This window comes from Cyprinodon tularosa, unplaced genomic scaffold (genome assembly GCF_016077235.1).
Source record: "Cyprinodon tularosa strain WSP-4 unplaced genomic scaffold, ASM1607723v1 ctg188, whole genome shotgun sequence".
NCBI lineage: Eukaryota > Metazoa > Chordata > Actinopteri > Cyprinodontiformes > Cyprinodontidae > Cyprinodon > Cyprinodon tularosa.
This window is the reverse complement of record NW_024038663.1, coordinates 344,267-371,105: the sequence shown is the minus strand read 5'-3', so window position 1 is coordinate 371,105 and position 26,839 is coordinate 344,267. Positions and strand designations below refer to the sequence as shown.

General features: G+C 37.1%; 1 protein-coding gene across 6 annotated transcripts in view; it reads left to right on the top strand.

Moving 5' to 3' along the window:
* Positions 1–26,839, top strand: part of nectin1b (nectin cell adhesion molecule 1b) — a 263,397-nt gene that overhangs the window by 50,692 nt on the left and 185,866 nt on the right. For all 6 annotated transcript variants that reach the window (XM_038282818.1, XM_038282820.1, XM_038282819.1 and 3 more), the window contains exon 2: positions 24,057–24,425. In XM_038282818.1, the coding sequence (XP_038138746.1) occupies positions 24,057–24,425 (369 nt within the window). The remainder of the gene's footprint in view (positions 1–24,056; positions 24,426–26,839) is intronic.

Sequence of the window (26,839 nt, the reverse complement as noted above, 5' to 3'; positions counted from 1 at the left end):
ATGTCTAGGCAGGTATGTGACGTTGTTTGTGCTCTTCCAAATTGACACACCAGCAGCTGGCTGATCGGGCTGCAACTCTTACATCCTGACAGAGACAGAAATGATCCTTCAGGTACTCACTGAAGCGAGTCACAGAGTACGGCTGAAAGTCGAGAGCCATCAACAGAGTTCAGCATTGTCTCACACTTCTCCTCTGATTAGCTTCTGTGGTTTGTTATTAAAAAACTGAAGACAGTACTAACAGCCTTGAAGTTGTGTCTCGTCATAGTTCATCACCCAAGCACTGTTGAACCAGCTGAGCTGCAGGTTGGAAGGCAGCATCACCGGAGCCCGTCCAGGCCTGCTCATCCTGCGGGGGAGTGGCTGGACGTTAACAAAGAAGCAGGCCAAGTTTTGTCCTTGATCCGCCTAATCAGCCGAGGAGTCGGGCACAGACCCGGCCGCCCTCGAATCCCTCTGACAAACGGTCAATAAGGATCCAAGTGCATCCTGCTGCTGGATGTAGCTCTTTCTGCTTGGCTGGTCTAACGGATAGAGGACGGGCACGGCCTTGTCACGGGGCTCTCCTTTAACTAGGTCACAACAAGTTTCATTTTAGTGCAGCCAAGCGAAATCCGCTTGTAGCCAGAAAATGGCTATATTAATATTTATCAGGGCTTTTTTTATTCATGTTTTCTCCTGTCTCCACAACAACAAGATTAAAAAGGAGACACATTTGTATTCAGAAAGTGAATTGCATTACTAAAGTATAGGCAAAATTACCATGAGCATGATAATTGCTAACTGTTTGGGGATAAGGAGGACAATACTGTATTAATTGCTGCACATAAGTGATGTTCCCATCTCTCTGCAAATGAAAGTCTTTGATCATTATTGGAAAAAAAAACAGACAAAAAATGTGCCATTTAAACAACATTTTGTTGCTTAATCTGTACTGATGAGGAGCAATAAGATAGAGGGTCATTATTTAAACATTTAATCTTGAAATATTTCCCTTGCTGCTCTTGTTGATAGCATAAATCCTCTGCCAGCTGTTGCTTCTTTAAAACAAACAAAATCCACCAAAACCAACATATTTCCATATTATCAAAATTCAAAACAGAAATGCAATTAAAACCAGTTTGATATTGCATTATTTATTATTAACCTTCAAATTTCAGATCATATAAAATGCTTCCATCCCCATCCTTCCTATTAGCATGATTAGAAGAAATATAAATGGATAGGCAGCTGATTTTCCCAACAGATTCAAGCCAGTGAAAATACTGAGGGAGGAAAAAAAAAACCTTTGCCTGAAGCATGTGCAGCTCCATTGACATGGATGCATCTATTATGTATGAAGGGTCTGCCATGTCACTGTATTGCACGTGAGGCTACAGCATAGCCAAGCTTGAATAGATAAAAGAAGCAAGGGTCCCTGTCTATGCAGACATCTTTCAGCACACGACTGGCCCTTATCAGTCTGGGATTTATTTTTCTCACGATTGTAATCTGTCTTAATAGGTTATATAAATATTGTATTGCATTTCATGTGTTTCATGATTAAAGGTCTTCATTCTTAATTTAATTTGGGAAGTGTTTATACTCCTTGCCTTGAAGCTACATGGTATATTAGAACATTTTTATAATAATCTTGCATCATCCTATTACAAATTGCAAAAAGGTGCTTGGATGTATTTTTTGGGTTGGCTCACATAGTTAAGCTACACTATAACGACAATGATTGGCCATTTGGACTGCATTGAAGCCTTTCCAGAATACAGACTTTAGTTAATTTAGTGATTTTAGAGAAGGGAAAAGGGAGACAAAAAATGTGGGTTTATCTTAAACAATATCTGTCCCGAACTATTTTAGAACTATTGAAGAGTACATGATCACAAGAAACACACTTCACCTTTAAAATATTCATTTGGAATAAGAATCATGTATCTGTTGTACACAGTCTTTAAGATTAAATCTTTAAAGTGTTCATTGAATATTATGTTGGTGATGTTACAAAGTGTGAAAAGCCTTTTTTTTTCTTCCCCACGCAAAATCTTGTTTATAATTGGTGCCCTAGATTTTATAGGGTATATTAAAATAGACTGAACCAAGTTCAGATGCAGTTTACACTTTCAGAATAATAAAATTTATTGCCACTTCACAATACTTTGTGTTGGTCCATCACTTACAGATTAAAGGTTTTGACCACTCTTTCAAGGCACTGTGTTTTTTTTTAAATCTCCTGCATTACGTGCCCTTGTCAGTCGTTCTCTGTAATTTTAAAAGAGGGAGAAAAAAACAGTCGCCTACTCATGCTATTAACGTGCACCTTGGGTGATTCACTGACAATTGGACGGATCCAGGCAGGCCAATTTACAGCTGGTATTAGAGCATCTGGCAGGGGTTTGTTTTGGCCAGGAAGTGGCTCTTTCTGTTGCAGTAGGACTCAACAAAACATTAAAACATTTAGTGGCTTCTGTTCTAGCATATTCGAAGAGTAAGGAGTACAACGCTAAAAGGATTGTGATCAGAGTTTCATAGTTGGTTTTAATCCACCCACAGTAAATCATGTATTAGCCTCTTTTCTGTTCTTACACTTGTTTGCTGTGATAAGATCATCTTATTCCTTTGGTAATTACAGGTATCAGCAGAAGCCACTTTTCACACCTTTATCAAGCTATGTCAGTCCTAAGCTCGCTACTCCTCTTTCTGGCTTTCTACTCAGTTTCTGTTAATTTTTTACTGAAGTATTAACATTATTTTCCTTTTTTATGGATAGTGTCCAGTAGCACACTTTGATTCACAATTTGGAAAGACTTAAAAACCGTTGGCAGTTATCCTCCTCTTTCCCACTTTTTCAAGCCTTCCTTCCGTCTTTAAGAAGGATTTTTGTGCTACCAGAGCTGCCGCACTGCTGATTGTCTATTTCTAATTAAGTTACAATCAGTTTTTCCTTTTTAAACTGTCAAAATGCTGGCCCTGCTCCAGGAAAAAAAAAAAAAAATCTTAAGCAACAGTATAACCAACTGCTTGTTGATCCAGGAAGAACAACTTAAATCAGGGACAGGAGGTGTGGTTTTAGAGAGCCGTCATTACTAAAACTCACTTAAACATTGCAATCATTGTGTTTATGTTTCACTGTACTGCATGTTACTATGTTAAAGGAGAACAATCCAATCAAAAGCTAAGCTTCTGTATGGCTTGACTGTTGAAGCGGGAGGTACAGCATGAGCTTGTTGTTCCTTTCAATTTCCTGTCATGTTGGCCTTTGACTTCGTATTTGTGAATGTATCCCAATAGACCAAACATTTGCTTTGTTTAAATCCAGTGTAAATTCTGACTGCAAATACAAAACATTGGTTAGGCTGGTTGCACTGCTGGATTTTAATGCAATGATTCTCTACAAACATGAACTGTTTGTGGTGACTTTTGAAATCTCTTCTAGTGATATAAATTTTAGAAGAGTTTGTATCGATGATCTGATGTTTCTGAATAAACTCCCTTTATATGTAATATGTGAAAATGTTTGAAGCAGGAATACATTATGAAATATCCTGATGATCTCAAGAAACCCCTAGTCCATTATTAGTCAGGATCTAGAGGACTGAAACCATAATGAGATACAATATAGTGCAACTGGTTGTCACCTAGTTATGGCAACGAGATACCCGATAACCCTAGTGGAGCTGCAGTGATTTACTGCACAGGTGAGAACATTATTTAGAAGGACAACCTCTAGTCACTGGCTCTGCTAAGCTGACATCATGCTCCTGCTAAGAGGAAAGCCATAGGAAGTCCACATTGCAGTTAACCTAGACCATTTGAGTTACAGGTTTAACTGCAAAAGACAGTTTGAGGCTTAAATCTCACACTTTACATTCCACCAAGCACACCATCTCCATAATAAAGCAGTGCTGGCAGCATGATGCCGTTTTCCAGCATGAACAGATAGGTGGTTAATTGTGCAATTTTGTTCTGTCTTTTGCAAAAAGTCCTATACTCTGTCAAGAAGTGTAAGCTTTTAACTTGATAGGTATTAAATTACTCTTGGAAATAACTATTCTAAAAGCTGGTACATGTTTGTGTATTTTTATTTCCTATTTTTGTTTTCTGATCCTAAATACATCTGTCATTTTATAATGGATACTCAATTCAATTACCCCTCTGATATGACCTGCAGATAATGCACTGTGTAAACTACCATTATGAATAACTTAAAACAAAATTAAATGGTCTGTGAAGCCCATGAGTGACACACCTGTTGCAGCTGACTGGCCTTTATTTCACTCTGGGCTTCATCAGGGCTTCTGTCGCTTAATATGTCAGATCCAATTCTAGCATTTATTACACAAAAACATGACTGCACAAGGACTGTCTTGTCAGCTGTCCAGACACCCGCGCTGGCCTCATTTATGCTCAAACATTTCCGACCGGCTTTTTTGAGTGTATGAATCTGTTCGTGTAGGAGTAAAAGGAACGCTTGCAATCTGTGAAGGACACAGTGAGGATGTGAAATTTTCAGCCAAGCTATCATTTTGTAGCAACAGATGTTCAGTATTTAATGCAACATGGCTGGGAAAAAAAACAAAACACAGTCAGTTCTGTTGATAGAAAGTCCTTACTGAAATAGCCAAGCTGCATGATAGAGAGATGCAATTCAAAGCTCATTGGTTTTTAATGCGGTTTTTGTAACTACTTATGCTAAATATGAAGCATAGGGGAAGATAAATGGAGTGTGCGTTAATACCACAGTTAAATTAGAGTTGACACAAACGCGCTTATAAAACCAATTTATCTTTGTCAGCAGTAAATTCTGGCAAGATTTTCTTTGGAAAAAAAATCTATAAATATGATGTTTTTATGCTTTTAAACACTACATGAAGGTACCAGCATATCTTGTCATGTATAAAATGCAAATGTTATTTTAGTCTGCGTTTTTTGTTTTTATATAGTATAGTTAAACATACAATAGAGACAGTATCTATGCTCAAAAGTGTCATTATATATGTGTGAACTGGTTTTAATCTCGTTTATGAAGTTGTATATGCTAAGCTTTTAGTACATCCCAGCTGCTCTTCATTCTAGCTCCTTTGGCCAAACACACTACATATCACAGCAACAGTCCAAGAGCAGCTGGAAATAAGGTTGTGACCTAGCACTTTACAACTCCCCCACCCCTTCCTCTGGCAAAGTCACTTTCACACTAGCTTGAAAACACATTTTTTTTATCTCATAGTTTCTCTATAACTTATTTGAAGATTTTCATGTGATACAATGCAGAGAAAAAAAGGCCTATATGCTTCAGCAAATTACAAGTTCATTGCTCATATTATAACGGATGCTATTCAAGAAGACAAAAGGTGTCTTTATAGTCTATCACTGAAGGATTTCTCTTTTATCTGTTTTAATTAAACAGAACAGACAGTTCCTTATCAGTCTGATTCATGGACAATGAAATTATGACATAAACCTGTAAGAACACGAGTTTCTCTTAGTAAGATTGATAAGAAATATGGAAATGAGCTGGTGTCACTTCATCACTCTGTTTGACAATGTGCCTCTTTGTTAACTCAGTTTAATCAGTGATTTTTTTTTTTTGCTTTTTGGAGCATGTGAAGGAGACATACACTATATTACTTCGATAAAAGCTAAGCATAGACTGCTTCTGCTCGCTCTCTCAGATCAAGGAAATCATCTGATGAGTGGTCTGTAGCGATTAGTGGTGTGCATGGGACGCAGTTTGAGATATCCTTTGGGTTAACGTCAGCCAACCAATGAGCTGTAGCTGTGGTTATGGGTTCATTTTTTAGATAACTGTGATAGACCGTGTGAAAGTAGACCATTTCTGATCTGGAAACCTACGAGAAGCAGAAGTCAAGAAATTGGTTTGGTATCTACAGAGGAAAGGCAGGCAAATTTAAATGTCCATTTCTGGATTCTGACTGCACACAGCTAGTGCCCTGCTTCGTGAGACTCTTTATTTCAGAGATTAAAACGTGGCTAAGACAGTGTTCATTCCGCGATTCGGATAACATGTTTGGAGAGGCTTCAAGTGAACTTCAAACATTTCTTTAATGATCTGTAATCCTTTGGCAAATCTTCAGTGGCCAGCCTCTTCCATGGCTATTTTTAACAGAAAGAGGAAGAAATTCTGTAGCTATAACAAAAAATAAAAAGACTTTAGCTATTTTCTTGCTGTGAGAGATGAAATCAAAAAAATATCTTAATGTTTTAGGTTGGCTATGATTACCTTTTCTATTTTACTACTTTTATATGTAAATGACTGAATTACTATGACTAAACAATTCAGATATTGTTTAAAAACATAGTTATCTTTTGGAAAAGGTAACTTGTTTTTTTTATTTGACTCCCATTTGTTTGAAATAGTCAAATCCACATTTTAGGGTAACATTTTAAACAAACTGCTTTCTTGTATAGCCTCATAAAAAAGTAAAAAAAAAAAAAAAATCGAGGAAAAATTTGAAAGTGTGTTTCTTCCTTCGGTAAAGCTTACAGATGCATACATATGATGCATTGGACTTATTCAAACAATTATATACAAGAATAAAGAATACTGAAAGATCTCCAGCCATCGTGTTCAGAAAGAGTATGAGGACCACGACCAGAGAAGAGGCAATGGCATTTTGAAATTGCTGCCTTAAGCTGATAAGAGAGTAATTCTCCAGAGTGAAATGAGTATTATATCACCATGAGCAGAAATGCCACTCAGAGAAGAAGCCATTTTTATAGAAAAGAAAAAGAAAATAGATTATATTAATGTCCCCTGTAAAGTCATTAGGGTTAGGGGGGGAGGTCCGTTGCAGAAGGGACTTTCATACTTTTCAAAATGCATTGCTTCATCATAGCTTAAAGCACACTGTCTGGCTCAGTTTCACTAGTTTTCCCTGAATAAATCAGCCAGAGTTGCTGGAAACTATTGTGAAACCTTATGGCGGGGTAATTAAAATATCTTAGCCAAATCATACAGTTTAAGAAAGACAGTCTTATCATATGCTAAGGAAATCTATGTAAACTTCTGAATTTCAAGTGTTCCCTCACCTGATGTCTATGTAAATATCTGATATGAGCTGTTTCTTTTCTTAGCTGCAGCAAAAGCAACAATTTCCGTATGTGATGTAATCAAAAGACAGGTTAAAGGAAGTGAAATTGGGAAGCAGTAGGTTATTTGCAAGCCAAAGCAGCACTGTTGTGTGGGGGGAAAATGAGTAGTCCTGGTTCAGTCTTAATAGAGCCATTGATCCAATGCCAGTGCAGGACACACCCAGTATGGGACTGGCTCACAGCGAGGAGACAGGTGTTCGCTCGATATCTGTCCCACTTCTCTGACCTTAAAGCTTTTAATCAGCTCTACTAGGGAGCTTGTCAATCCTGTCAAACAATGAGCAGGCCACAGTCTATACGCAGTAAGGGAGGGCAACTCGAGGGTAAGAGCTTTAAGCAATACTCCCATAGCATGTTGGAGAGATGTATGTAAAAGAAAGAAACAAAAAAAATTTGAATCCTGTAAGGTTTAGTTGTAATAATTTCAGAGCATTTTTTTTATTTCATATTTTAAATGATCTTTGTTCCTTGCTTTTCCTTCTTTAGTTCCATTGTTCCTGATATGCTAATATCAGCTGTGCTCATTTGGTCTTATGACCCAACAAGGACGACCGAGTTACATTTATATTATGTAAGAGTAGTACTTTATGCCATTCACCCAATACCCCAGTGTCTGTGGAAGAAAACCCCTGCAGTATCACAGATCCTCTACCATGCTTAAAAGTGAGAGTGATGCTATTTTTCTCATGTCAATCCTCTCCTGGAGTATTTATTTCTCTTTTTTTCTTTTATTTATTTATTTTTTTTTATTTTTTTTCTGCAAAAGCAGCCATCCAGGTGAAGTCTATAGGCTCAGTTATACTCTTAGTAGTGTTTGGTAACTTAGCACATTTGTGATGTTAGGACAAAAGAGCCTGTTTGTAGCTTCAGAGTGTCTAATGGTCGTTATGGAAATTTAGGACCCAAATATCTCTCTACCTCGCTATCCTTTTACTCTGTGAAGATGAGAAATATTGGTTCTTACTGGACTGAGGGCCAGTAGCTGAAGGAAATGGGTTATAGTGACATGCCATAAACACGGATACAGAGTCATACATTAATAGGCTGTTAGAAGTCTTGGAACCTAAACACTTAAAAGTGTAGTTTAAAGAGAAAAGAAAAAATAACATGACTAGTTAATTTATTTTCAGGGAACTCCTTGGGGTACCAATTATTCTAACAATAATTATATCTAACAACAACAAAAAAAATACTAATTTTGGATATTTTCTCCTGCTAAGTGAATATACTTAAACTAAAGGTCACATTTTCTAAAAGTGTCACTGTGAGATATTAATACCAAAATAGAAGACTGAATGAGTTTATTTTAAGGCTTTCTACCCATCGTTAACAAGAGAGCCAATAAACGTGACCCTCACTGCAAAGGTCCTGAATGAGCTGCTGAATTTCTCTGCTTCGTTCCCTGCTTCGTCCATCTGCTGATCAATAGGCATATGCTATCAGCGTCTGTCAGAACTGCTTTTCTTTCTTTGTTTTTGTCAAAGCCCTTCGAGTGATAATTCGTTCCATTTTCGCCGCCTAACCTCACAGTGCCTTCTGCATTTCAAGTCTAATCTCTGAGGTTCAACTACAGAATATCTTTTAACGTCGAGGGTAATTACGATGCTGGCTTGATTGCAGTTAATAGCTCAAGCTGCCAGTGGACTAGTCATACAGCATTCACACAGTACAATTTGACCACAGTAAGATTGCATTGAGCCACATAATTATCTCCAGTGTTTTCTTGCAGTCGATTTACGCATTTCAATGCACACATGTCTAGTAAAAGGCTTTTAATCCAAATTTTGTTATCTGGACACGCTTTTCTTCTCAGCTTCTGTAAATTGTGGTGTTTGTTGTTACTCTTGAACTTTCAAAAGCAACAAGTCCACTTAGTTTTAGAAAATGTTCTTCTTTGGAATAGTCTTTTGTGAGACTCCCTGTGTGTGATAAGCTTAAGAGAAACAGAATGCTTTTATTTTATCATGGTAAAACTAAAATGCAATATGCTGTGACTATTTTTACAAGTGTTATTTATCAGTTGTTTTTTTTTAATTTGTAGCTCAAAATAGTACATTTTATTTTCATATCAAAGGAGAGAAAATCAGAAAAGCTGTTGTCTTAGTATTTTAGCCTGGCGATTTAACAACATGACACCCTACAGACACTGTGCTAAAATCATAGGGTGACAGCAATTATATAACAGTGGTTAATGACTGCATGTGATAAAATGCATAATAAAATAAAATAAAATTCTATATTTCAGTTTAGAGAACTGCAGTTTATGTTACGATTCTGACCAGCATAGTTACTTTAATGCCCCCAGGCATTGGCAATTATATTCAGCAAATGTAGCACCATATTTCTGTCTTAGGTGTGTGAGAGAAGTGCACAATCTTTTTTCAATTAGCTGACCAGGAATGCGTTGCAACAGGTCGGGGTCGGGCAGAACTTCTATGCTCCCAAGGGTCAGATAAACATACAGCACTTTTTCTAAAGATATGCAGTATGATTAACTTAGACTTAGGCTTATACAACATTTATTGTCATTTTGTATACAGGGAGACTAAACAAAAAGAAATTTCATTTTGTGCAGCTCTCATGACATTTAAATTTTAAGGTATATTTAGTAGAAAAACTCTTTAAATGTTGGTATCAGTAAACCACCACATTCTGATACCCTGCTTCTTTTTGCCTTAAGGCCACCCAGTGTGAACTTTTCAAAAGAAACAAGGAAAAACCGTTCACTATTCTTTATTTAAAAAGTTAACGCAAGTTCTAGTTGCCCCTCTTTGTAGCCATTTTGTGCCACTGGTCTGCCCTTTCTTGCATTTCATGATTTTACTAAACTGCTTCTGTATCCTGGCTCTCCATTTCAAAATACATTGTCTGACATCTAAGGACTTATTGAGGCTGGAGTGACTCGTACCACCATACTCAGTTTCCAGTCTTCGCTCCTCTCCCCTACCCCCTCCAAACCACTGTGGCTTTGTGGTTCACGATTCTTTGCCAATTGCTTCTCTCTTAAAAGACCAGTTGCAAACTGTGCTGTTATTCCGTATGTTCTTTTAAAGCTTTCCATCAATAATGTCACAATAAGATGACATGGAGTAACAGAAGCCTGAAATTAATCTCTGATAAAAATCTACTTTCCATCACACGTATAACTTCTTTTAATTTGGTCATTTGCTAGTTGTTTTACTTACATTAGACATTAAAAAGTAATAAACTATAGAATTGTTTCCAGATCTGACATACTGTATAATTTCACATACAGGCTTGATGTACAGAAAGCGTGGCTTTGGGATCATGCTTTATAGGATGAAGCTCAAAGGCTGGTGGGAAAGACAATACTTGATCACAGCTGGAAAGCACATGCAGCAGAATATGACCATAGTCCTGAGATGTGGTGAGCATTCCAACCCTTGTATGTATGTGGAACATGGAGCCTGGCTCGCCTTGGAAAGTTGGGGCTGTGGTCGTGGTTAAGGAAATGGCTCAGTCCAGGTCTCGGAGTTCTGCCGAGAACCGCTGGATTTCAGAATCGCTTGTGATCCAAACACACATTAAAAGCGGGGGGATTGTGACAAAGACCAGAGTTCAGAAATGATTTGGAAACTGACGTTGTTCCCATGCCTTGTTAGTGTACATTCTGGCATTTATTTAAAGTGTGTTTGATTATCGTTTTCACACAATACACTGTTCAAGTGAAAATTCTAGGAATTTTCTTAGAAGATGAGATTCTTAATTTCTGAACTTTTTCATCTTTAATGTGGCCTTCAAGCTGTTCAGTTTTACTTAATAGATATCTGGACTCTGTTACTTTACTCTTTTCTTAACCATATATTAATACTTTGTTGGCACGGTAAACATTTTAAACTGCAAGGCCCTATGCCATTCCAAGAACCGCTCATAATGTCTTCCACCTTGGCTAAAGCTAAAACCGGCTTACCCAACAATTTTTTTCCAAGTCTAAAACATTCAATCTTTAGTTTAATTTAGTCATTCCGTTTATAAACCACATTAAACATGAAAAAAGGACTAACATTGTTAATGAAGAATCATAGTCTAATGCATCCCCTTGATGTGAATAAGGGTACAGAGGACTTAATTTATAATGAAGTTTCTTGTACTGCAGAGCAAATGTTACAGTTGAACCGAAGCAGATAACGCTTGTAAAAATGTACAAGCATTACAAATAATTTACATTTTAAGAAAAGATAACATATTTTTCTTGTGGGAGGGGGGGTATTTGAAGCATATCTAACATTATCAGCTTAAGCAAAGATGGATATTTGTTCCTCCAGTGTTGGCATCAGGATACTAATCCATGCCTAAATGTTGTGACTTCAGGGCAAAATTACTAATCATGTTAATTTGTACTTTACTCTTTGAAGGTATGCACCTATTTTTTATTATTTATTTTATTTTTGTACCAAAATAGGAAGAATACTACTCATGAACAAACATGACATGAAATAAGGTCTCTTAAAACATAAAAATATCATCTTTTGTCTTTTTTTTTTTTTTTTTTTTTTTTTTTGAACGATGCATGTTTTTTTTTTCCAAAGCCCCATGGTGATCATGACTCAGGCACATACTAAGCGTGCTTGTTAATTGATAGCAGACAGGGGCTTCAGCCCACTGCCCACTCCAGCTGGAGTGTGAATTCCCTCTCCTGTATGTTAATGGATCGCTGTATGAATGCCCCACACCATGCTGGCAGAAAAAAAAACAAAAAAAACTCTTGTCTCGCTTCCCATTTTTTGTTGAGGTACAGTTATAGCTGCACTTTGATGAAGGGCATTACTGCATTTCTTTCACTATGCATTCATATGAATGTAAGATATGCACAGCATTAATTATTACAAAGAAATCTATTAAGGCTACAGCTGAAAAAAAATCTTTATTCAAATATTGATTATTAAGTCTCTTCTATGGTTTAATAAAGAACCAGTCAGGCACCATTGCTTTTTCTATCATGTTATTAGAGCTAATCATCCATTTTGTTTGCCACTGGAATATCTGCAGGCCTTTCTTAAAGGTATAGTAGAGGATTTTTGCACATTTTTCTGAAAAGACCCACCCTCTCCACTTAAAAAAAAACCCTCTCCACTTTTCTCCTCATGCACGATGCTTTTTGCATCGCATTGCATACAAGCTTACATTCCAAAAGAAGATATGGAATTTTTCCAAAATGTCAGACTCACAAAATAGGGAAAATGAGGGCCATACGTAAACCTATCACCAGAATGATAGACAGTTAGGAGGACCACTTATTTTGATGATCCACCCACGAAAAGAACATCCTCCACTATACCTTTAAGGGGAAAAAAAATCATGAGTAAAGGTTGATATGGGTCAGACACCAAAAACATTATTTCAAGACTAAGAGTATTTCTAAAGGTCACCTTGCATGCTGTGTTCAGATTTACACTCTTTTTTTGTATTTTTGTTTTCTTTTTTATGACTTGCCAATTTCTGTCCTCTTATATACAGCTTATAATTGATCATCCAGTTTAGGCTGAATAACTATTTGATTTTTTTTTTCTCTCAAAATCTTAATGTTTTATTATGTATCCAACACAAGTGCTTGGCATAATCATTTGGAAATATCCACTCTCTGTACTCTATCCAAGACTTATCTTTACTTGTGGACAATAGAACAGATGGTGTGAGAGAGGGATTTGTCATGCATGATTGTCCAGGGCCAGACTCTTTCTCAGCACTTTTTGGCAGGACTTTACATGCATTTCATGCTGTATTTACTGAGTGCTTAGAGGAGGTATAGGGTACTGCTGTGGTTCTGGCTTAGATGCAGCCAACCCCCGTTCCTATACACCCTGTGCTGCACAAGCATTTTTATGGATAATCCTCTGCCCTTCATTGTCCAGCGCTTATTCATTTAAGATGTTTGTGGTTCATACTTGTAAAAACAGGATGTTTGAAATAGCATTTAAAATGACTAATGGAATGAAAGTGACAGCTGTTATAATCAGCCATGATTAAGGGTGTAAGAACTGGAAACATTTTTCTTCCTCCAAAAAAAAATAAATAAAAAAAACAAATTTTTAGAAATGATATGTCCTGAAAAGGTCATCTTAACCTCTGAGCATTAATTTTTTTTTTTTTTACATTTTAATCATAACTAATGTATTTTGTCCCAAAATATGCACATTTTTAAAGAATTGGACTTTGCAGTCAGCAAATCTTTAACCTGTGACTTAATCCATACTGTATACATGGTCTGCATGATGCTGTTTGTTCATTAATGTTCTTAGATAAACAGACACAGCGTTTATATTTATAGTTCGGTAAAATTATTGAGATGCTTAAAAATGGGACTTCTGAAGGAAGCTGATTAAACGGACTGCCACACTTTTTAATATTTTACATTTTTGTACATTTTTTTAAGAAAACTGAATTCATTTTCTTCTACTTCACAATTATACAATAGTTTGTATTGATCCATTACATATAGTTTATTATAGTCTGTGGTTATAAGATAACAAAATGTGAAATTGTTCCATAGGTATAAATTTCTTTTTTCATGACTTTATTCTTTGTGTTTTTCAGTTAGCAAGATAGATGTAATTTAAAACTATTTTAACTCTTATTTTGCAATTGATTTATATTATAAAGCAAGTTTTATTTTTCTAGATTTTTAGCCATTTTGCCTAAAAGTAGTTTTAAGATAATTTTTTCAAAAATCCATATTAATTATACAGAAAACCAACATTTAAAAGGGAGATGAGGTTATGAGTGTTGTAACCCTTTATGTACACACATTATACACACAATGCTATTTAGACAATGTTGAAGCACAGAGTGGCAGCAATCCTGTTTATGTGATTATTAAAATAAGTCACCTGTATTTTCGATATTTAGAATTACGAGAACCTTTTTGAATCCCTGGTAATTGGCTGGATTTACTTTTTTATCGTGGTAAATCTCCAAGAACTCCTTCTTTACCTGCACATATTGCAGGTGCATTATTCTAAAACTCTTTCACCTGTGTCCAAGGCATATGTGGACATTGCCTCTTTGTCACCCTGTGCTAATACGGAAATATCAACAGTAGGTTTGTTGCCTGCAGCAGAGTCTCTGTTCCACTTTAATATCCTGAGTGCTGTAATCTGCTCTCCACGGCTGACCCTCCATGTGCCACTCTCACTGCTAACTCCACCTTCTTAACTCCCCTGAAAATCCTCTACATCATATTTATGTAAAACCAGCCGTTAACTCCTCGGCGCTCTGCGCCTTCACCTGCTGCCAACAGGGTTTGGCCGCTCTGAAGCCATAATGCATCACTGTGATGTGTGCCTGTGGCCCCCTTTTTATTTATTGATCTGCCCCTCGCTATTAAGACATCCTGCAGATGCTCCCGCTTGAAAGCCCAGGGAAACTTTTGCATTATTGAAAAATAACCAGCGCACATCAATGTGTGTGCTGAACCCCTTCCACGGCCGTGATGCTTTGTTGACTAATTGTCTCATCTGTGTAAGTGCTCCCTTGTGTTTTGGCTCGGGATCATTCTGATAAAGCGTGTTATTATCTGGCGGTTATTGCTCTCACACCATGCTGACGTTTTATTTCTTAATCTCACATCACCTGCTTCAGTTTCTGGCTTTTTCATGTGAGTTTCAGTCACATATACACTCAGAGACACAGCTGTAATGCTTAAAGTCAGTCATTTACCAGGTGGGGAACTATCTCTCCCTTTCACTCATACCCACATTTTTGTTTACTGACATTAGCTGGCTCTCGGGTATCAGCGGGTGATGTCACCTCTCCATTTGGTCAGGTAACGTCAGCCTTGTTTATTTTGTGTCGTAGAACCGAAACTATGGTGGCCTTGTTTAGTTAAGCTGCAGGGCTATGGAGGAGGGTCAGAGCCCGCTGATGCTATGTTTACACTCGATACAAGCCATCTCTCCCTCCCTCTCTCTGTCTCTGTAGGGCAAAAGCCTTATTTTTTGCCCTACTCTATTTGTCATTGCCATATTAAAAGGAGACTAAAATGCAGGATCCCTTTGAGGATATTTTCTATTAAGTTAGCATAACATAAACATTAGATGCATTAATTTCTAAGGGACTGGGAGTTAGACATGGAGAAAGATATCTTTGCCATATTAAAATACTTATTAAATGATGTTTGTCTCATGCATGTGACTTTTTAAGAATTTTGCTCATGTAGCTATGGTATTTTTGATGAAACAAAGTAGGTCTTTAGCTGCTCTGTTAATTGGATTGCCGACCTATAAAGATTTGGTATCCAAAAGAAGCCCCAATCACTGGATTGTTCCAGTAATTGATTTTTTGTAAGTAATGATTTATTTCAAACACTGTTCTTTTTTTGTAGCATATTTCCTGGTTACAAAAATACAAAGGGGATTGTCAAATGAAGTTTAAAAATGTGGTTAATATTTGAGGGAATTATATACCACGCATGTGTAGTTACACAAAAGGATGCTGCTTCAAGCTTGCTGCCAAGGAGTCGAGGTAAGTTTGCACTTTTGCCAATTTGTACCACCATTGGCATTTCACTTCTTGCGTCCAAGAATTAAGAACCTCTGTTGCAATAATGAAACCATAATTAAATTTTCCTGAAACAGCTGGCTGAGAATGTACCCATGTTATGCAGACCGACTTCATTCCTGGAAACATAAAATTAAAAACGGTGTACATAATCACTACACCTTGATTTAATTGTTCTGGAAGTTTGGTATTTATTTTTATTAATTATGTAGATATATGTAACAAAAATTCGGAAATTCCATTTAAATCTTTTTTTTTAATAGAATAAGATTTCATATGAGTTATGGCAGTTCATTAGACAATTTATTAGGACTGTTTCTAAATTACTATTAGTGCTAAGCCATGATATGGTTGGTGTGTGTTTTCTAGCATCCTATTCATACTACATTTTTTCACTTTTCACCCTATAGTGTATTTGATAATACATCATGTACAATCTAAACTACTTAGCTTGATCAAACGTGAACTGAATACATTTTCTTAGAAAATAGATGAATTCATTATTTTATTGTTTAAAACAATACAAAGAAATCCATACATTTACAAAGCTTTTCTGACAATAAGTCCACCTCCTTACTAAATGAGCCTAAAATCTAATCAAATCAATCAGTAGAACCTGGAGTGTACTTTTCGATAAGATAATCTTGTAAATAGGTAACTAAAAGTCATACTTTTACTCTTTTTATAAACAAAAAGCAATTGGAATCCCAAAGTCTTGAAGAACAGGATATTGTATATAGTCTCAGCCCGTTAGTATAATTTGGCTTTCATTTAGTGGTATATAACAGACATACTGAATTCAGAAAGGCAAAGATGGTGTTCCCAGAAAGGGTGTAATGAACTCCACTTTGTCAGTCCCATTTGGTTCTCAGGAACTGAACAGTGCGGGTATTGAGTGGAGGTGTTTCATTCAAGGATGAATCATTATCTTGCTGAACTAAGATGAAAAGCTCTCTTGCAGGCAAACTAATGCAATCCCCTTGACATTTCAAACACCTTAACGCTGGCTCCAGGGGCAAAATGTGTGTGGACTTGTGCTCTGAACTTCGTGTTGCCTCAGAAACTGCAGATGCTGTGACATTGGGTGGAAATTGCTGCAAACCTGAACGTTGTAATTTTACAGTTCCCATGTGAAGGAAAAAAAAAGACACAGAACTACTGTTCAACGGCACTCCTTTATTACGTTTCTCTCACCCACTCAAACAAGGCTATTACCATCCGTTCAAATGAAATCCATAGCCGCTTTTCATGGAGCCATCCCAGATTGGGAAGTTGCCTAACGTAATAAATATTACAGATAATCATTAATGTTTACAGCACAGCAGATGTTACATTGTCCGCAATGAACGGGTGTGTTGTACAAAAGAGCATTTCAAATTTGAACCAGATAGTGGGAAATTAGGAGCAGGTCTACAAACCATCTGTTCCAGTGAGGTTTTGCTTGCCGCTGCATTTGAATGTTTGCTTTGAAAGACAGAGGGGAAAGAGAGCTGCTTTGGCAGATATACAGTTATTTACCCAAAGAGGCCTGGCTCATGCACCGTCTAATAGTGACTGAGTGGAGATAAAAGCAAATTCTATGCCACGTAATGCACCATCCAAAAAACTGAACAGCCACAGTCATTAAAAGTAGGATATGGCAGCTCCTGTGGGGGAAATTAAAGCTGGAACTTCAATTAAATAACCTTGAGCAACACCAGAGTAATTTTTGGGGTAGGTTTTTATAAAAAATAAAGCTCTCTATTGCTGTGCATCATCAGTACAATGCCACAGAATGAGCTCTAAATTACTGAGACAAATGTATAACAAAATAAGTTCTAAAAGGTTCCATCAGGGGTATGAACAAGCAGCTAATGAGAGGTTTTATGTATGAGACAGTGGATTTGGTTCTCGCCCCCCTCCTTTAATAAGCACCCCTTGTGTGGTCATGTCATGAATAGGGGGAACTGAGGCCTCTGCCATTTCTGTGGGAACTGTGACTACATTAAACAGTCATTATCCCCAGAGGCCCAGGCTACGTTTTATCTTTCAGCTCACAACTTAAGTAACAATGAAGTAACCAAAGATTGAGAGATGATGATGAGGGGATTGCCTTAAAGTGCAGCTTTAAGGCAAGATGTTTTTTTTTTCCATTGTGGAAAGATCAGGACACATAAACTTTCCCTGGTATCTGGAAGTGACAGGGCAGAGTTCCCCTTTTCCATCTCCTCCCTGAAAATCTTTAGAGAAAAACAATTATGATCTAAACATTATTTGGTGTATTTTCTATGAAATTATGAAATCCTCTCTGGATTTTAGTTTTAGCAAGTGCAGGATTGCTTTAAAAACAGAAATTGATGAGAACTCTTTGTTTAATCTTTCCCTTCCTCATGCTGCAGGAGTAAGAATTAAATTATAGGGAAGTTAATCTGACTTTGGCACAAATCTGACCTTGGAATATAATCCCCAATAGAGCCAATAATTTCCCCCTTTAAACAACTGATGTCTGTTTACTGAAGTTAAATCATGGACAAATGACTTATAGCAAAGGAGCTCACTTAAATAAAAGGTCATATGCCATTTTTATAAGAAAACTGGAGTAATTACTGGAGTACCGCAGAGTTATTTTTTTCTTAAACTGTGTCCATCTCTGCTGCAGCAGGCAGCAAACTTTTCAGTTTTTTAGGTTTTTACTAACTGCTGTCTACAAGGGTTATAAATACAATGATATTATGTTTAATATAGTGTACACAATTTATAGGCTTCAATAAAAAGCATTAATATATTTTGAGTTTAATCCAGGTCAGGGAGAGCTGATTTATGTGGAATATACAGGTTTATGACCCCTTGATTAAACCCAATGAACAGAGAGTGACCTCCTGCTGAAGGATAATGTTTATATGAGTCAAATAACCACGATTCTGATGATGAAGCAAGATTCTTTTTTAACCCATCATTTTTCAAAGCAGGTGACAACACCACTAGATAAAAGAAGTATGAATTTTTTGAGAGCCAAAAATATAAAGCTATTTCATTAATTTTGCTCATCATGAATCGTATTTCAGTGGGATTGCTTATCTCCAATAAATGATGCATACAATCGGGAGATGGTGTAATTATTTTTGTTGGATCAGTGGTTATCAGGTATATTTCTTAAAGTAAACTGACATAAACAGGAACAAACATTATAAACATGAATGAATAAATATTACAAAAGAAGACACTGATATGTACTAATAAGTTCTTGGATGTGAAATGGGTTGCTTACAGATATGAAATGGAAGAAGAGGACTGCATAAGGGCAGCAAACATAGTGGGAATGGTATTTCAAAAATGTTTGATACCCAAGAAGACCTTAATACAATAATACCATCCAACATTACTGTTTTACATATTAGATGTTATGTTATGAGGTGCCGAATGGCTTCTGGTTTGTGGGCTTTCTAATATTTTGGTTTTCAATCCTAGTATTATTGTTAACAATATAGACAGAAATGTGATAAACGAGTTTTGTGTATTTGTTTTCACAAGCAGTAGAAACAAAAGGCAGATATGAAATGTTAATGTGATTGCTTTTTCATTTTGATTTGTTACAGAGAGAAATTACTGTTGTTTTATTATTCACCATTTCCCAGTAGTGTTATAAAATATCTGAAAGCGGCTAATTTCAGTACAATCAAGCTTTTGCGTTTTTTTTGTGATCGGGACTTCTTCCAGTGAAAGCTGCCTTCCCGTTCTGTATTTTCCTGGACTTCGTCCACATGCCGTAAGAAAGCTGAAAGCTGTTAGGTCCCAAAGTGCCATATGCAAACAACACAAAGCACATGCTTTCCCTCTCCGCCTGACAAGCCAGGCTTTATTACAGTTCAACGTTTTGTGCTCAGCACTGTGCTGAGACCTTTGGAGTCTGTTGCTATCAGTACAGGGCCAGACGGTACAACAGCTGTTTTAATGGTGCCCCCTAATGTCCTCTCTGATCCAAGTCAGCTCACCTGGTGTGAATCAGGTCTCTTTTTTTACATACTGCCAGGTTTAACATATCTTTACATTTGTTGCTTTTTTCCAGTTGCTTTTCTTTGCAGTGATAGGCCTTATTTCTCTATTTATCTGTCTTTCTCCCTGTTTTTTATTTTTGCGTCTGGCAGCTCTTTGTGAAGCATCTTGCCTCAGGTGCATTAGAGCATGACTGTCCCCCCAGTCACCCTCTTGTCGGTGCAAGAACAAAGCTACAGCACCACAGATGATAATGCCATTCTGGCTCAGACCTGCAGCTCACCTACAAATCTCCCTGAAGCTCCACCTTTCTCTTTGTTCCATGTGCTTCTTTCTGCAGTTTTGCATCCATGCTACTTTGCCTATCTTCCTCTCAGAGTGCAACACCTCGCACCACTGGTTCCCCAAAGCCTCCAGAAATCTATCACATTAATACCTCTTGCTCCTGTAGTGTATGAGTTCTTAGCAGCGGAGTACATGATTCTCAGAGGAGGGTCTCAGTGGGCTTCTCTTGTTTTTGACTAAGTGGTTTAGGACTGCGTGGCTGTGTGCAATTATGCTTCTGTCTTTGGTTCACATTGGTTTGACCTCAATTTATGGTAGGGAACAAGATTGTATAGTATATATAGTAATATTTCATTTGAACGCCAAACTTGCTCAAAAATATTATACTAGGCCAAAAACCCTAAATGAATACAAAATGGAGTTTAAAGAAACTCTGTTAACCATGCCCTATTTAAAAAAGCTACTTTGTCAAGTTACTACAGTCTCAAAATTCCATAAATAAAAGATCTTTAAAAGCTAGACATTATTCTGGGATCAAAAGTATTTAAAAGTCATATAAGAGAAACTCAATGACATCTATCAGTCAGAAACGTGGGTTTGAAAGATACATTTCTAAGGTTTGGGTACTAAAATAAACCACATAAAAAAAACACCGATGTAGAAAGCATAGAGCAGTGCCAGATCATCTCATGTTGTCGGCCAACCTATTTTTCTCCAAGCGCTCATCATCAAAAAATCAAAAACTTTACATTAAAATCCAAGAAATTAAAGGCCACCATCGTTTTGGGTCTATAAAACACTTCTAAATGAAACAAACAACAACAACAGAAAAGACAAATATTGATGATTCCTAAGACTTAGGAAATCATTTAAACTTTCTCGGAGGGTTAGAATCGGTTTCTTTTAAACCTGATATATCCAAAAAACTTGAATCATAATTTCAAAATCATCATTATATTTACTTGTATTTTTTTTTCAATTTGATATTTTTTCGATCTGAAATATATAACTTTGATGAAAAAACATAAACGCAATCAAAAAAGTTGAGGAAACAAACAAATATGGCATCATATTTGGGAGAGGGGAGCTGCAGCTTCTGTCTGCCGTTAGTGTTTTAGCTGCAAAAAACTGTTGAGATAAGACTACCCCCCAACCGTCCCCCCGCCCCACCTCGCTCCAACTTGAGATTAAACTTTAACTAGTGTCGCCCAAAGGTAATTTGTGTTTGCTGCTTCGGCAAATATCAGACTACAGTTGGCGTAACTGGTAATCTAACCCATGATCAAATGGGAGTAAAGCGTTGCCCTGGGCTGTTCGAGGACACAGGTGGTTCTGAAGGTACACATGACAAGGTTGCCAGTCCTTTCTGTCAAACTGTATTAGTGAATCAATCTGTCATCAGAAGCCCTTTTCTGATGTGTTCAGACGGAAATGAAAGATGATGTGTTCTCAGCAACTTCAAAAGGTTGTCAGTTTGTTTCATATGATTTGAAGTCTGCTGCAAAGGCAGGTTTGACTGAAAGTATATAACAATAGATTGAAATTGCCTCTCAAAATGCACTGCTCTTCATCACAAGCAAATCATCCTGACGGTTATACGCTCACTGTAAAATGTGGTAGTATAAAAACAAGAAAAAACAACTCTGTTTATCTTAATAGTTTTCCACCCAGTGTCTCCATCATTTCCTCTCCTTTGTGCCTGAGTTGTGACCCAATGTCCTTCGGCTGACTACCTGCGGTTTTTACAAGCAAAAAATCTTAACATAACGGCAGCTGCCTCTGAGATAGTTTGATGCTGCACGCTCAAAACGCCCCTTCTCCACTCTGTTTCATATTATTTAGTTTTGTCTCAAGATTGACAAAACCGGATATTATCGTGGAGAAATGAATCTCTTTTATACGCGCTTTAAATCCCCCTGTGGAAACAGAAGTTAGCGATTATCCTTCACTGCGGTGTCGTTACCCGCTGTTAAAGAGCCACTCAGTTTGTGGCGTGTATGTTAAGGCCTTGGCTCATTCGCTTGAGACATATTTTCTCTCAGTTCACGACTCACGGTTTTATGAGTCCGGGGTGATTAACGGAGAAAATTCCATCCATTCTTCCTGTGGGTCCTTCCCTATCCATAGGAGATAATTATAGCAGTGGATGGTTGTAAATACGAGCAGCAGCCAGGGGCTGTCAGATGAGGATATGGGACATCAACAGCTCTCACCTAGAAAGGGACATAAATCAGAGCCTGGGAAAACAAAGATGTGTTGAAAGCAACAAAGGGCTGAGGCTCTGCAATGCCACATCAGTTCTGATACCATTCACTGTAAAGTCCAGGTTCAGAATTTACTGAGATTGTAAAATAAAACTGGACAACATTGTTGAGACAAAGGTGAAATCTTTAAGATTAAGATTTTCAGCCCCTAATTGGGATAAAAAGAGATGATTCTGCTTCTGAACGAATGACATCATTTAATCAAACTCCATAAGCTTGTTTTATTCCTAGAAAATATTTGGTTGACCAGAAGGAAATTTAGTCCCTGAAAGTTTTCAAAAACATGAGCTTAACACTCACAGTTATCACAAGTAGGGTTTGAAATACATAGCTTCGTAAAAATAAAAAAAATTACAGCATAATTTTTTATCAGATATCACATGTTGCAATGATTAAAATCTTTTGTTGCATCAAAATTTAAAAGTTGACTAATAAACTACACTTGATCACAAGTGCGAAGAGATTCCAGACTTATTCCAAAAATACTATGTAAAAGTAAAATCAGTTACCCAATAATGCAACACTATGCAGATGCTCTGTCTGCACTGATAGATAATTACTCATCTTAGCAGGTAAAATGTAAAAATGGTTAAAGTAAAAAGGAAGAGGGACCTATCTTACTAATAATCTTGTGATAAATTTGTTACCGAAGGGGAGCACTTATTAGTGGGGCTTTGTAGTTACAGCATAGGGTAGTTGCTGTTAACTATGCAATTTGATAAAAAGGCAAATACATTAATGCAAAAATAGTTTGTGGGCGGAATCACAGTGGGAGAAATGATTACAGTATCCTTCATCTCACAACTAGTACGGTATACAATAGTGTATCATATCCTTTTTATCTATGTGTGTAGCAAATGATGCGTGTCATGGTAAATTATACTGTATGCAACACACAAGCTTTCGTTGTTACATCCACCACAGAAAAAAAAACATGTTTTCAGATATGCATACAATCATGTGGACCTTACTTTAATTTAAGAGTTTATGTATTTCCTATTTTTCATGTTAGCTATGAGAAAAGGGGCTTTGTGTCCTAAAAACTGTCAAAAACAAGATTGCCTGTTTAAAAGTTCACATAAAACAAAACGAGTGCACACTCATAAAGGCTTCAGTTATATCTGTTGTATAGCTATTGTTACAGGGGCCAATAAAAGTATGTTTATTTTTTTGAAGTGTTTTGGTTGTGGGAATATGCTGCTGCAATAAAAGTAAAATATAAATGTACAAACAGAAAAGATAGCATGAAATAAATTGTAAGGAACAGATGAGATTAATCATCCATTCTCACCAACTAATTGTTTTTCTTTTTGCTACCAACCTCGCTACAGACATACTCAGAAAGGAAGTGGTGTGTGATTGTTGGGTTTTTATTATAGCTAATGCGTGCTTTCTTATTGTTTTTTGCACGGACTCCACATTGTGTCTTTTAATAGGAGCTCCAGGCAATCACTGAGGTATTTGTGTGCAAAAGTAATTAAAATTACAATGGGCTACCCGGTGCGTTGCTGTGCGGAATGGAGGGGAGCACGGCTCTCGATGACTTGGCTCCAACTCTCTGCCCTTGTACTTGTTCATTAGTGATGCATTGGCTCCTACTCGACCCGCCCATCTCATCAGAAACTGGAGCGTCGCAGACAAAGACAGGGCTGTATGGATGTACCCATTATGATAATAGCATGTACCATACTTTTTCCACTGAGGTGTAGGGATAGATATGTGTAGCACAAAGGAGTTTGTGGCCTTATCTGTGAGGTGGACTGTGAGTATGCATGTAGAACCTAGGAGGCTAAACTGACTCTTTGACTTTCAGTGCATGTCCTAGCTATTGACTGAAGAGCTTGTGCTTAGCCTTGCACTCTTGTTAATCATAATTAATTTTCCCCCTCTCTGTCTATGTCTTTCTTTGTACAGCTGCAAATGGACAGAGTGTACAGATGGACTCCAGCAAGTCTGGCTTTGTTGGCTCACAAGTGGAGCTGCGCTGCATTTTCGTCAATAGTAACCCACCTGTGAAGATCTCCCAGGTCACTTGGCAGAAGCTGGTCAACGTCACCAAGCAGAACGTTGCCATCGCCAACCCGGCCCTGGGTGTGTCTGTCCTGCCGCCTTTCAAGGAGCGGGTGGCCTTTAAGCAGGCGGAGGTTCGCTATCGCCCATCACTGGAGGACACCACCATCGTGTTCTCCAACCTGCAGCTCTCTGACGAGGCAGCCTACATCTGCGAGTATACCACATTTCCAGCAGGCAACAGGGAGAACATGGTCAACCTGACTGTGTTTGGTAAGACAACATTATGGGCATAATATTCAAAGATTCAAAATAAGGGGGGGCTAAATTGCACAGACATGCATAGCGGTTTTGTTCCACCCCATAAAAATTAACCGATTGCATGTTTTATGGCACCGCAACAATAATGAAGAGGTTCTAAGTCATGTAGTTGGGTTTAATAATGATTATTAAAAAAATAATAATCATAACACCTAATAATTACATTATTAATCCATTTGCACTTGGTAAATGTTGAAATTTGCACATCATCCACCCATATATTGTAGTGGTTTTAATCATTAGCCCATTATCTACATATTGATGAAGGCAGAAACGCAAAGAAAAGTTTTACACATGCAGTCTGCTGAATGCAAATCACTTTACATCTTCTTTGAAGATCTGCTCTTTCTTTAAAAACTATTTTGCACCTGAAGATCCATCATCATTACAATTTATTTCTCAACACAACCCTCTGGAGACATAATTAACATCAATATCAGAGTGTGAATTCAAAGTTAATGCTCATTTTATGTATCTTATTTAAACTAAATGGTCCTACTGGGTAGTGTTCTGTACTCTCATCTCTTGAATTGGCTTAAGGATATAGATATTTTTTATTGTGAATCGGTTTGAGTTGGTTAAGTTCAGTGTGCATCATCTAGAGTCAAACTCTCAAAAAGAAATAAGAACACAAAAAGTCAAATTTTTCATTCAATGAAACAAACTTGAAAAAAGGAAATGCATTCAGACCGCAGCCTTCCTGCTACTGCAAGTTTCGACAAGTTGTTAAACAAATATATCTACACCTGAGCATATTTTGCAACTGTCGCTTTGAATAAGATGAGTTGTAATGCAGGAAAAGAAACTGGTAAAACATCTGAACATCAGTTAAGAAGTCATTTCTTCAAACAACTTTTTGCTTATCTGATGAGCCCCATCTGTTATCTTAAATTTCCACCCAGTTGTACTTTCAGTATGACATAAGACAGAAACTGGGCAATTTTTTTTTTCAGAATTAGATACCAGGGAAAACAAACATCCTCCAGATAAAGGAAAACCAAAGTCGGCTCCTTAATGTTCCCCTATGGCAAGCTTTGTAGTAAAATGATTTGTATCATATGGAAGATCTCAAGTCAGATATTTCCTTACCTTTTTGGCCTGGTCTGTGGTATAAAAAGACCCAAATGCACATTGACATCCCTTAAATCTTTTCACATTTTGTCATATGACAAATAGCAATTTGGATGATTTTAAATAGAATCTGTGTCTGACGAAAACGGATGAAAATTTGTTTTTTAATGCCTTAATTGGCCATAGAAAATGATGTAGGCAACCAATTACCACCAGAATTGACCTGTCAGAAAGCTCTGCTCATCAAATGATATGATGATGATCAAAGAAAAATCTAGCGTCAGAAATAAAGTTGTAGAACATTTTAAATCAGTTTGAGGTAAATGATATATGATACATAGGAATATCTTAAGCTTAAACATCTCATATTAATGTCTGATATTAGGGGTCAGTATTGGCATGTATGTTGCGATACGATAAGTGTCACAATACTTGGGTCACTACCTACTACTATACAATATTTTATAGTTATAGCTATTAAAATTAAATGTATATAAAAAAGCAGGTGCTGTATAATACAATCAGAATCTATGCTGTTTGGAGTTCGAGCAATCCAGGTCTCCTACTGTGACTACCTCAACCACAGAAATGGTGCTGCAGCACACGGCGCTATCTGCCACAGTGGCGGTGCAGAGGTAGCCCATTTTCCCTCATTGTTTTAGATTAAATACATTTTTGTTAAATCAGTAGTGGGAACTGAAAGATCGGTATTATATTGGGCAGCCAAAAATCACAATATATCTGTAAATACATTTTGTCCAAACCCCTATTTGATATGTAACCTGAAAACTTACCAAGAGACAGCAGTCCACCTCTGGTGTAGGTTGCTGGGAAGATGATTAAAGTTAAAATCAGGGCAATACTTTAAGGAAAAGGTGAAGTCTTGCAGGACATGCATCTTCCAACAAACCATAAGCTTGAACATATTGCCACACCTATGGTCTGTTTAAGTGAAGTGGATTAAGTTTCAAAATATTCATGATTTAGAACAATACTGAACACAAATATATGGCACACTTTTCAGCTCTTCTTTTTGTGGTGAAAAATAAAATCGTGAATCATCTTCCTTCTATTTTACAATAAAGATCTTAAGAAAATTGAAGGTTGTGCTTGTTATGTAAAAAATGCTAAAGGTTAAAGGAATATTTAACCTTCACCAGGCGTTATAACTGTGCTGTGCTGCAGTAAATGTCCGATGTAGTTGAACCAAATTTCTAACCCCTGTGGCCCAATCCATCTCCTAGGCTTTTATCCCTCTGCAGGACATACTGTACATGTTGTGAAAATCACACTCT